The 12,214-nt window shown below is 47.2% G+C and overlaps 1 protein-coding gene across 13 annotated transcripts in view; it reads left to right on the top strand.

Annotated features, from left to right (window-relative positions):
* Window positions 1–12,214, top strand: part of SEC31A (SEC31 homolog A, COPII coat complex component) — a 47,955-nt gene extending 35,741 nt beyond the window's left edge. For 4 of the 13 annotated variants that reach the window (XM_051618770.1, XM_051618766.1, XM_051618767.1 and 1 more), the window contains 7 exons: window positions 795–1,151; window positions 4,910–4,957; window positions 6,659–6,714; window positions 8,272–8,538; window positions 8,904–9,023; window positions 10,127–10,198; window positions 11,503–12,214. In XM_051618770.1, the coding sequence (XP_051474730.1) occupies window positions 795–1,151; window positions 4,910–4,957; window positions 6,659–6,714; window positions 8,272–8,538; window positions 8,904–9,023; window positions 10,127–10,198; window positions 11,503–11,682 (1,100 nt within the window). In that variant the 3' untranslated portion in view covers window positions 11,683–12,214. The remainder of the gene's footprint in view (window positions 1–794; window positions 1,152–4,909; window positions 4,958–6,658; window positions 6,715–8,271; window positions 8,539–8,903; window positions 9,024–10,126; window positions 10,199–11,502) is intronic. The other 9 variants (XM_051618774.1, XM_051618771.1, XM_051618768.1 and 6 more) reach the window with 4 other exon arrangements.

Below are 12,214 nucleotides of genomic sequence, written 5' to 3'. Positions count from 1 at the left end.
GAAGAGGCAGTATCACAGGATCATTGTGGTTGGAAAAGACCTTCAAGATCACTGAGTCCAACCACCACCCTAACTCTGCAGCGTCCACCACTAAACCCTGTCCCCTGACACCACATCTGTCTGCTTAGATATCTCCAGGGATGGTGGCTAAACCACCTCCTCAGACAGCCTGGATCACCAAGTCCAACTCCTGCCCCAGAACACCATGTTCCTGAGGGTGTTGCCCAAATGTTTCTTGAATACTGTCAGGTTCTATGCCATTACTGCTTCCCTGGGGAGCCCATTCCAGTGCTCTGGGTGAAGAACCTCTACCTAATGTCCAAGCTAAACCTCCTCCTGCACATCTTCCTGCCATTTCCAGTGGAGTTCAGCTGCAGGACCTGCAGTGAAAGGCTTACATTCACTTCCAGAGGCTGCCATTCACTTCTTTGGCTTAGGTTTTCCCTTTGTGCAAACCTGGGACAGGAGTTTCCCTTCCCTGAGAGACACTGTCAGGGTTGCAGTAGTCAAAAAAAACCAAACCAGAGCAGCAGAGTCCCTGCCCCAAGTGTCAGTGGGACTTCTGACAGCCAAGACAGTCCTGTCCCTGCCTCCACACTCCCAGTGGCACAGGCTGAGGTGTTGAGCAGTCCTGCAAGTGCAGGCAGAGTAGAGTTGTGGGAGCCAGGTAAGTGGTTTGGAAGGGGAAAGGGTGGGAAGAGAGGAGAGTCAGGTGGAGAAGGAAGCAGAGGCAGAGGAAACCTGCTCCTTTGTTATGAATTCTCTCACTGAATGTCTTTTCTCCCTGTTTGTAGCATATCAGGCCACACAGCAGTACTCTTGTGGAACAGGGGGACCAGCTCTCTATCAGCCTCAGCAGCCTGTCACTGTCCCTGCTTCAGCCTCTTACCCAAACCCTGCCCCTAACACCACCCCTCCCTACCCACCCACTGCTCCTGCTCACTCTGTGCCCTCCCCACTCTACCCCAGACAGCCTCAACCCTCCCCAACAAGCCTGAATCCCACCTCTTCCTTCCCTCTCCCTCCTTCTGGTGCATCCTTTCAGCATGGCAGGCCAGGACCTCCAGCAACTTCTGTGGCTTATGCGTTGCCTACTGGACCAACAGGTACTCTGCCTGCAGCCAGTGACCTTCCTGCATCCCAGAGAACAGGTCTGCACTTGGATGGGGGTACAGGCTGGGGGTGGGGGGTTGCTTTATTACTCAGTTAAACATGCACCTTCCTCTCATGAACCTCTCCATAAAGAGTTTGCTTGTGCTTGGAAGTGAATTCAAAGCATTTCTAAACCACACCAGCTTCCCTGTGCAGTCGTTGTTTCTCTTGCCAACCAGACCTTGTCACAAACACAGAGCTTTATGTCTTGTCCAAGGCTGGGTGCTACACTTGTGAGCCTGTCATGGGCTGTGGCTGGATGGTGGCACAGTTTGTAACCTTGTCAGCCTGACACCAGGACCTGCTGTGTGGCTGGAGAGCAAAATACAAAAATGAGCCAAGTTTTCCTAATGACTGCAGAGATGATCCCACTTCTCACCGAAAATTTTGCAAATGTGTTTTTTCTGGTTTTTTTCCCCTGCATCCCTGGTTTGAGAGTGGTATTTCAAGCCCAAGACTGGCAACATTCTGAATTCAGGCATTTCCTGTGACATCAGCTCACTTCCCTTATTTTTTTCCTAACCACTTGAGGCGATGGAATTTACTGTAGCTGTGGAGGCCTTGAAAGATCATCAGAAGGGGTTTAGAAATGCTTTGAGATGTATCTTTCCTGAAGATATTAATATCAAGCATGCACGAGTGGCTGACACATAAGAGCATGTTTGAGCATGCATGGTGAGAGAGCATGCACTGAGATGGGGCTCAGGGTCTCCTTGTGACTTGTCTGGATTAAACTGTGGGACAGTGAGCTTGCTTGTGGTAACAAACCTGTCTCTCAGCAGCCTGTGAAATAGCAACTTTGCATGCATCAGGCAATGCAGGAAGTATGAGAGGTTCTTTCCTAAACCTGGCCATAAACATACATAGCTAGGTGGTCCAGCTGAAGAGTCAAGGACCAGATCTGAGCAACAGAAGGATGTTCCAGGGGTGTTGACTCTGCTTGACAGCCCGGAGAACCCCTCAGTGACTCCCTCTCTTTATTTAAAAGTCTGTTAGGGGTGATGTAGTGCAGGAAAGGCACATTTTTTGCCTTTGTCTTGGCTGCAGCAATCCTATGAGTAGGTGCTTCTGGCATGTGTGAGGCTGGGAGCTCACACCTCTCAAGGCATTACCTTCACACACACATGCTCATCTTTTGCAGGCAATTGGTCTTTCCTCTGTGCAAAGTAGGGAGGGCTGGTGTTGGGTGGCTGCCAGGGGTGAAGAGGCCTTTTCCCTTCATCCTGCAGCCAGATTTCACGTCCTCTGTTCTTGCAGATGCTGTACTGTGACCTCTCCTAACCCCATGTTACAGGACATGTCAAACTTGGATCTCTAAGCCAGAGGAATTATTAAATAGGACAGAGGAAGAGGTGTTGGATAGGGCTTTAGATCTGGGATGTGGAGCAGCACATTATAATGTAGACAGCATAGATTCTGCACCTCCAGATAAATGCAAGGAACAGGGAAATTGTTCTTTGTTAAGCATTTAATTACTCTGCTTGTGTCACTGGCAGGCACTTCAGATCTGTCATATGCCAAGTTCCTTGTGTGAACAATGAGGTGACAGTGGGTGAAGCTCTGGACAGTAGAAAGCACAGACATGAGTGACAATACCAGGCAGTTTATGGAACTGTGGGATCTATAGAGACAGGTGGGCCACGGAGATCATCAGAGGGCTGGAGCAGCTCTGCTCTGGAGACAGGCTGGGAGAGTTGGGGCTGTTCAGCCTGGAGAAGAGAAGGCTCCAGGGAGACCTTAGAGCACCTTCCAGTGCCTGAAGGGGCTCCAGGAAAGCTGGGGAGGGGCTTGGGACAAGGGCTTGTAGTGAGAGGACAAGGGGGAATGGATTAAAACTGGAAGAGGGGAAATTGAGGTGAGACATGAGGAGGAAATTCTTGAGTGTGAGGGTGGTGAGACCCTGGCCCAGGTTGCCCAGGGAAGCTGTGGAAGCCCTGTCCCTGGCAGTGTTGAAGGGCAGGTTGGATGGGGCTCTGAGCAACCTGGTCTGGTGGGAGGTGTCCCTGGCCATGGTAGAGATGTTGGAATTAGCTGATCTTTACAATTCCTTCCAACTCAAACCCTTCTATGATGATTCTATGATCTTGTCTGTCATTTAATATAAGGGGAATTGAAGCAGCTGTTACCTGCATGGCCTTGCCAGGTTTCCTTTCGGAATTAAAGGTTGTCCTTACTAGACTTTTTATAAAACTTTATGAGAGCTTGTGTTTTTGCTGCTTGTGTTCCTCACAGCAGCTGTGAGGTGAGAAGGCAGCCAGTGCAAAGTGTCAGACTTTCAGGAACACAAACTTGGGCATCATCTCTTGATGCCTGGGAAACACCAGCCTGTGGCTGAAGTGCAGAGCTGAACTCCAGGGCAGGGAGAGGCCAGATGGCTCATGCCTGTGAGCTGCTGCCTGCAGCTGGAGAGATGTGGGGAAAAGATAAGAGGTGTCTGAAGAGCATGTTCTTGACCTCTTCCAATTTTTAGATTACGCTCTTCCAAACAACATATATAAATAAGGAAAAAAACCCTTGCCTTGTACACTGTCATTTACATGCTTAATAGGCTTCACCACCAACACATTTTCCAGAGTAGCCACATTGCTTAGTGAAGGATGCCTGAGTGTGTGATCCCACAGAACCACAGAAATCTGCAGCCAGAAGTAGATCTTGCCTGTAACTCCATGTTCCAGTGCAGGGTGGATAGTGATGCTGATCTTGGCTTTGAAGGGTGGGGATGATCTCAGCTGGGAACATCATGTTTCACTTTGCAAAACTGATTCATTTAAAGGCAGGGGTAGGGGAGGAAGGAAAAGTATCTCAGGTTTCAAGTCTTGAAAAGCACTTTGCTTTGACTGGCTTGGATTTAAAGATGCCCTTAAAGAAAAGGAAGGGTGCTAATAAGATCTTCTGGTTTTGCAGATATGTATAGTAGCATCAGCATGTTAAGCTGTGCTTGGAGCTCCAGGAAGCAAGAAAAGCCCACATTTAATTTCATTTTCAACCTGTCCCTGTTTGTTTTGTGATAGATCTGTGAACCTGCTTTCAATGGAGTTTTAATTTTCAGAGTTGAGTCTTGTTTGAAATGGTGATAGAGCAATTCTTAGCCAAGGGAAGGGTTTGCACCAGAACTCTTAAGAGCATCAGACCCAACTCCAGGGACTGGAGTTCTCATCCCCAGTGTTTCCCTTCTCCTTGAAAAGGCAAAGGCTTTTTTGGCTGTGTTTTGCCACTTGGATTTGTTGCTTATTCTGAGCAGGCAATGTGTCTTTTCAGATGGCCAAAAAGCTGCTGTGTGAACATACTGTTCAGTTGTTTGGTTGAGTTTTTTTTTTTGCTGGGCTGGATGCAGTTAAAAGTGTGCCCCTTGATGTCCCCTTTGAAATAAAGTATTTTAAACATCTCCTGAAAAGCTTTCAGGAGTGAAAAAACAATGGTGCTCTAATTAGTCTGGCTGGTAAGAAAAGAAATTGAGAACACAGGAAGAGATAAGAAAATGGGCCAGAACTCTGCAACATTGGTTAGAAGCAACTAGAAACATGATCCACTGCATGGAAGGAGCAACAGGCTCAGGCAGGCAAAAGCAATTCCACAGGGTGGTCTGAACAACTGACTTGTCTCTAGGCTGGTGTTGTAATTAAGTGGGTTTTTTTTTTTTCCCTGACTTCTGGTGCTTAGTGAAACTAAATGGGTAATAAAGACATTAGACAAAACCAAAAAAATGGCTTTTATGTTCAAAGGAAGTATTTTAGTTCTCTTTGCATTTTATCTGCAGAAAGCCTCCCAGCTCAAGACCAGGCCTCTACCTTCGCAGAGGATCTAGGTACCACCTCACCTGAAAATAATCACAGCCACTATACATGGAATGACATGGAACAGCCATCAGTAATGGTCGTGTTCTGCAGAGAACATGACCTGTGATGCTGTTTGCTAATTAGCTTTTAAATTGATTTTTAATTCTGTAATTTCAACAAATAACAAGGTATCTGGAGTTTTTAACCACAGGAACAAATGTTGCTTTTCCTTTTTTAAAGCAGGTTATTCCAGGAAATTACCAGCAGTAACAATTGAGGGGATTTTTCTTAACATGTTTCCACAATTTGCACTGCAGAAGTTAAGACTTCCTGTATCAGAAATCATCTGGGGGTTTCTGGATAGGGAGGAACAGAGGAGCCCCTGGGGCACATGGCTGTTGGGAGATGGCCTTTGGTTAAAGAGAGAGAAGATGAGAAAAGGGCTTAAAATTGTTTACCCCTTTTAACATGCTCTGGATGTGAAACTTGTTTCCATAGAAGTTGGGGAGCAAGTGAAATTTGAGCTAAATGCAGTGATGTTAAGCTGAATTCTTCTGCAGTGATGTTAAGTTGAATTCTTCTGCTAGTGAATTCTTCTGCTAAGTGAAAAAAAAAATACTGTGGTGAAAAAGTCCATTGAGCAAATATTTGGTTTTGTTGGCTTTTTGTGGCTTTCTGCAGCAAATCCTAATTACTCCGTGAGGCTGTGGTATTGCTGAGATATAATGCTGTGATTCCAACACTCTGTGATGACATGGGGATCTGTTTCTAATGCAATAATGTGGGCTTTGGGAGACCAATCTTGGAGCTGCACAGATCATGCTTTCTGGGAAGGACAGAAAGTTTGATACAGAACTGGACTCAGAGGGAATCAGCTCAGATATCCTCTGTGCTTCTTCCAGTTTCAAACAAATTGCCCTAGGTGCAAAAAGCTAGATATTGCCACCTTCCAGCTGCCTTTGGGGCACACAGCACCCATAAACCTGCTGTAGCTGGCAGGGGAAACCTGGTTTTATGGCTCTCTGGTGTCTCCAGGGTGGCTGGGTGAATGTGGCCTGAAATGGTTAAGGCTTCTGTTGCCTCTTATTCCTTCTTCTGTGTTGTGTTGCTGGGGAATGTCTTAACTGCCATGTGTGCATCCATCACACTCCACAGCTGCAGGAGCAGCCCCTGGGAGATGGATGCAGCTTCATGGTGTTATTCACCCACAGCTTCTGACACCTCTGCTGCTGATTAACGTGTGTAATAATCTTATGGTGACCATGAGAAGAAAAAAAGTTCAATACAGGTTCTCCTTTCTATCTTGACTTGCACAGTGTGTAGCAGAGCTGTGGTTTGGGCACACTGAGCAGCTGCCTGCCTTTTCAAAGGGCATGTCCTCTCAGAGTTGTTGTGGGTTGTTGTGGTGTTTTTGTTTTCCTGCAATAACATGTTAATGATGCATTAAAAAAATAAAAAGGGTTGAACCTCTTGTCAAACTTGAGAACAGTTGGTTGAGATGCCAGGCCTGTGCAGTGGGTACAGAGCCTGAAGGGCCTGATGGCTGGTGTGTTGGGAGGCTCTGGCTGGCACAGGAGCTGTTCTGATCCCCCCAGGGAAGGGCAGAAGAGCAGACAGCTGAGGGCAGGCTCTGCCAGTAGAGCCATAGTGGGGAGCTGGCCCAGCTGAGCTCAGGAAAGCATCACTACCCTCCTCTGAGATACTTACGGCCTGTTTTCTTTCTTTCCCAGGGCCTCAGAATGGCTGGAATGACCCTCCTGCCTTGAACAGAGCTGCCAAAAAGAAGGTATTCTAGGAAATCCTGTCTTGACACAATTGAGTGCTGACCACTTGAAAAGCAGCCACTTATGCTGCTCCTGGGAAACTGGTTGGTGGAAGAAGAAAAAAGGAAGGGTTAGCAGCAAACAAAAGCTGCACCTTGTGAGCAGAAATGGTCTTTATGCCTCTCCAGTGTGCATTCTCTCTCAAAATATTTAATCCTCCAAAGAGATGGTGGCTTTTTTGCTCAAGTTGTGGTTGTTATAACAACACTGGTCCTGGTTTGAAGGAAGAAAGTACCTGAGACTTGTTTTCAGCTGCAGTAAAGCAGATGAATTTTACAGGAGATGATACTGCGATGAAATGATGAGGCTGTGAAGATTGTTATAGATTACTGATTTCAGCTTTATAGGTTACTGACTTTCAGCTGGAGCTGAAAGCTTTTTATCCTGATTAAAGGTCTGACCCCCAAGAGATCTGCTGAGAGGAAGGCAATTTTGCTGATGGAGAAAACATAGTTTTGTAAAAGAGATTGAGATTGCAGCAGGACAGAATAACTGGGGACAGTTGCCCCAGAGCAGACTGAGCCTTTTCATCCCCTGGTGCTGCTGTAGCCTTGTGTATCTCCACAGCAGTCACTGTCATCCACTGTTCTCTGAGCCTGGAGCAAACCTCTGTCAGCAGTGTCCCTGTGTTTGTTTCCCTTATGTCCACTGTCTGAGGCTTAGGAGACTATGGGCTGTTGTAAAATAGAAGAACCATCTGGCATTTCAAGCCACAGCCTGATTTGCCAACTGTTCTCCACCCTGACTCAGAACTTAGCCACCACTCAAAAGTTTATTGCTGTGATTCATTTTATTACTGCATTTTATTCCTGTATGATTTGCAGCAGAGACCAGTATCTCATCTTGTAGCTTCTTTCCTCTAAAACATGTTCCTGAAAACCCCCCTGTGTAAAGACTGGCAGATGCTTAGGGAAGAATCTGAAATGCACTTAAAATTTTGGTCCAAATAGGTTTTCCAGAAGCTTTAAAGGTTTTTAGAAGCTTTATTGGTGTGTGTTGCTATCTGTCCTACGTAATGAGTGGACAAAAATGAGCCCTTGAAAGTGGGAGACAAAAATGTAAATAGAATGACTCAGTAGTAAGAGTAGATGTTAGGTGGGGGTTAGTTTTCACTAGTGCAACTCTTCTTCTCTTAGAGCTGCTCTGCTGAACCTTGGCAGAGGGAGAGTGGCTGTGATTTGAGGTGGCTGCACTCAGCTCTCGTGGCTGGGGACAGGCTGGGCAGACTGCTCCTGCCTCCTGGGCAGGAGGACAGTCAGAGCACACAGGACTGGAAACTCTGGAGGGTGTTACTGCCCCAGAGCACTTCTCACTCTGCAGCTGCATCCAGTGGAATGGGACTGTTTAGCCAGAGTGGAATCCTGTGCTGCCTGCCCCTCTGATGTCTATATCCTGGGGGCTCAGCTTGGTGGGGCTCTCGGTCGCTGTGGGTTGGGAAGTCTGTAGGAGCAGGGGCTTGTACTCTGCCTGTGGCAGCCACAGCAGCATAAATGCACTGTTTGTTTGTTTTTTTTCCCCAGGTCCCTGATAACTTCCTGCCTCCTGTTCCCATCACCTCCCCCATCATGAACCCCCTGGTGGATCCACAGTCCCAGATGCCTCCGGCTCCGGCACCATCCGCAGGCACTCCCAGCTTCCAGCCTTCCCACCAGCCTGCAGGGCAGCCCGTGCTGCAGGGGGGCTACCCTCCTGCTCCCCAGCCCCTGGGGTCCTGCATCCTGCCACCTGCTGCTTCCAAGCCCAGCACAGAGGGAGCCCCTGGGGCCCCCATTGGGAATGCCATCCAGGTAACAGGCCAGGTGTTGCACAATTCCCAGCAGAGCTTTGCTGGCTGGGATCCTCTTGGCCTCCAAGTGTACTGCAGGGTTGTGAAGGCATTAGTTTTGTACCCTGTTGGCCTTTTGCTACTGCCATCTCCACCTAGACACTGCCTCTTTGCAGTTAATAGTCTAGGCAGCATGGACCAACAAGCTGCTTCCTTCTGCAGTGTCCCAGCTGGCGGGACAGCAGATGCTGATCGTGTCACCTCCACACATCCACAGGGAAGAAATAGGAGTTGTGTCAAGCTGGCTAATGATGCCACTTGGTTGAGTTGAAAAGAGCATGGGATCACAGTGACCTGGAAAAGCCTCACCTGTTCTCTGTGTCTCAGCATGTGCAGGCACTGCCAACAGAGAAGATAACCAAGAAGCCCATCCCTGAGGAGCACCTGATTCTGAAGACCACATTTGAAGCTCTTATCCAGAGGTGCCTGCTGTCTGCCTCTGACCCGGTAGGTCTCTGCAGTGTCCCCACAGGCCTCCCTGTATTTGGGGGAATGCACTGGTGCCTGCAGCACAGCTAGACATCACAGCCTCTTGCAGTATAGTTTTTTAAAGAACTAAATAAAAACTGTGCAACCTCCACAAAGGGCTGCCCCTCCTGATGTCAGGTCATTGCTGTGGAGACGTTCCCTGGACATGAGCTTAGCTTCCTCTTACAATGCAGAGCTCTTCAGTTATTACTTTCTGAAGGGGAAAATGGGAACAGGAAGCAAAGAGGGAAGAGAATGAGCAGTTTGCACTTCTTCCACCTGATCTCCTGTGGCTGGAGAGATGTCTTGCTGTTTATTAAACACCAGTTATTCCTCTTTGCCCTAACTGGCCATCTGGGAAATTAAAATAGTTCCAAAGTCATGGATCTGAGAGATTTGAGCCAGTCCAAAAGAATAAGCCAGTTTATCTGCCCCTCCCAGGGTACTTTTTCCTTACTTGTCTTGGTTCCTTGACAACATAAGTACTGCTAAGTATTTTCCACATGAGATCCATGTGCTGTGTTTTCCTTAATACCCTTTGCCATCCAAACAGGTTTCTCTAGTTTTTAGCACAGCAGGCAACCACTAGTCTGTCTTCACCCCTGAGCTGGAGCATTCCCATTGGATTTGTTGTTTTCTCTCTGGGCAATTATTTAATCCAGGTCAACTTATCCAGTTGCCAGGAGAAATGGCACTCTTCTAAGTGAAGATGGATGGATATGCATACTGATTTAGGAAGAAGTTCCCTTACTCTTATGCATTAATGCCATTTCTACTGCTGTTGCCCACTCTTTTTTGTGCTTCTATAGTTGTAACCTTGGTGCTTGATTACTGTTTTATTTTTCTGGCTTGAAATCTTCCATTTCTGTAGCTGTTTTTTTAAAAAAGTGGATTAAAAATGTATTTCTCTAGCAGCTGTGGCTGTAGGCTTTGAGGAGAGAAAATTACAGAGCAAAGGACTCAAATTATGGGTTAGGAAGAGGCTAAGAAAAGGCATTTCATGTGCTTTGTGGACCTTTTTGCAATGGTATCAGATCAGTGTGGTGTCATCAAAACCACTCTTCAAATGTGCTCTCTTGCAGCAAACCAAGAGGAAACTAGATGATGCAAATAAACGCCTGGAGTTTCTATATGACAAACTTAGGGAACAGACAGTAAGTGCTGTTTTTTTCTTCTTCACCCCCATGAAACATTGTAGGTATGGGGAAGAACTTGATGGGTGTTGTGAACCCCTCTGCAGGATGTAGCAGGTGCTTGTTCTTTCTTTGGAAGCATGCTTGAAATCCTTCCCTATGTTTCCATGCATTTCCCAGAAGTAACTTGTGGCCCCAACTGCCTGTGCAGACTTGACAGTGTTTTGGGGACATGTAAAGAGCTTCCTGGTGCTGTGCAGGGACCAGGCTGAGCCCAAGAGCAGAGCTTCTTTCAGCAGGCACTGGGTGACTGCATTAAGAGGAGGGGTCTCTGTCCCCAGCTGCTGGCAGAAGAGGCCAACATATCAAGTTCCCCCACTCCCAGCAAGTGAGAAGCAAACAGCCTGGAGTAAAAAAAAAAAACAAAACAAACAAAGCAAAACAGAAGCTTTAGATATTGGAGGCCCACAGACTTGAATGGAAGGTAGATCATAGAATCACAGAACCATTCAGGTCGGAAAAGCCCCTGGGGATCCCCGAGTCCAACCATCATCCCTACTCTGCCAAGTTCTCCCCTAAACCATCTCCACCAACACCACATCCAGACGACCCTTCAACACATCCAGGGATGGTGACTCCACCACCTCCCTGGGCAGCCTATTCCAGTGTCTAACCACTCTTGGCTGTGGAAAAAAATTTCCTACTGTCCAGTCTAAACCTGCCCTGTTGCAGCTTGAAGCCATTCCCTCTTGTTCTGTGGCTAATGACCTGTGAGAAGAGACCAGCACCAACCTCTCTACAATGACCTTTCAGGCAGTTGCAGAGACTGATGAGGTCTCCCCTCAGCCTCCTCTTCCTCAAACTAAACATTCCCAGCTCCTTCAAGCGTTTTTCCAAATCCTTCCAGGAGGTCTGAGGCAGAATATACTGGGCCTGGATCTCTTAGTATTTTAGGATTAAGAGAGATCTAAGCCTCTCATTGTCAGGCCATTTTTGCTGAGCAAGTAACTTCACCCCAAAGGCATCAAAGCTCAGAAGGTTTTCCCTGTGCCACAGTCTCACTGCAGGTCTCCCACCTCAGGGAATTGCATCCAGGGGCTGCCAGTGAAGGCTTTGCAGTCCTGCAGGGAAGGTATGTCCTGGTTGAAGTTAGAATTCCAGTGACTGTTCCCAGTGTTGTGGAGCCCTGAGGATGGCTGCCTTTTAAAGACAGGAGTCAGTTGCTGCACCTCCCTGAGGGCCTTACACTTTAAGATTTCAGGTTTTTTTCTACTGTCTGTGCTGGTTTTTCTCTCTGCTGAGTTTCTTGCCTGGCTTCCTTGCAGCTCTCTCCAGCCATCATCAGTGGCTTGCACAACATGGTGAAGAGCATCGAGACCCGCAACTACCAGGAAGGTCTGAACATCCACACGCACATTGTCAGCACCAGCAACTTCAGCGAGACCTCTGCCTTCATGCCTGTGCTGAAAGTTGTCCTCACCCAGGCCAACAAGCTGGGTGTCTGAAGTCCCCCTGGGGCTGCTCCTCCAAAGTGCATTTCTACAGCCAGCTTGCAGGAGATGGACCAAATTCCAGTCCTCACGGCATGGCGGGGTCGGCTGCTGACAAATGGCATGACACTCTCCCTGCAAAACCCCTTGTTCCCAGAGGGCTGTGGAGCCCTGGTGCTTTTTATTTTAATCTTGTCCCCGTCCCTTAAGATTCTTGTCTACAAATAGTATATTTAATGGATGATGCCCCGTATTGTCAATTTTTAGATGCATGTTATACTGCTGAACATGTGGCTTTTTAATAACAGAGAGACGTGTTAAAACAAGATGGTTGTTGTATCAGACCCTAAAACAAGATTTATTCCCTTCCACCCCACAATTCCTTATACATCAGATTGTATTATAAGTGTATTTGGTCTTTCATTTTATGAAGCTGCTTGTAGTTCTATTATAATTTTCATGTTAAATAGCTTCGTTTTGCACTGGGGCAAATAAGCAAAATAAAGGCTAATGTGATATTTTCAATAAAAGTTAATTTATTAAAACA

This window comes from Apus apus, chromosome 4, assembly GCF_020740795.1.
Source record: "Apus apus isolate bApuApu2 chromosome 4, bApuApu2.pri.cur, whole genome shotgun sequence".
NCBI lineage: Eukaryota > Metazoa > Chordata > Aves > Apodiformes > Apodidae > Apus > Apus apus.
The sequence above is the reverse complement of the archived record's forward strand: the minus strand, read 5'-3'. Positions and strand labels throughout refer to the sequence as shown.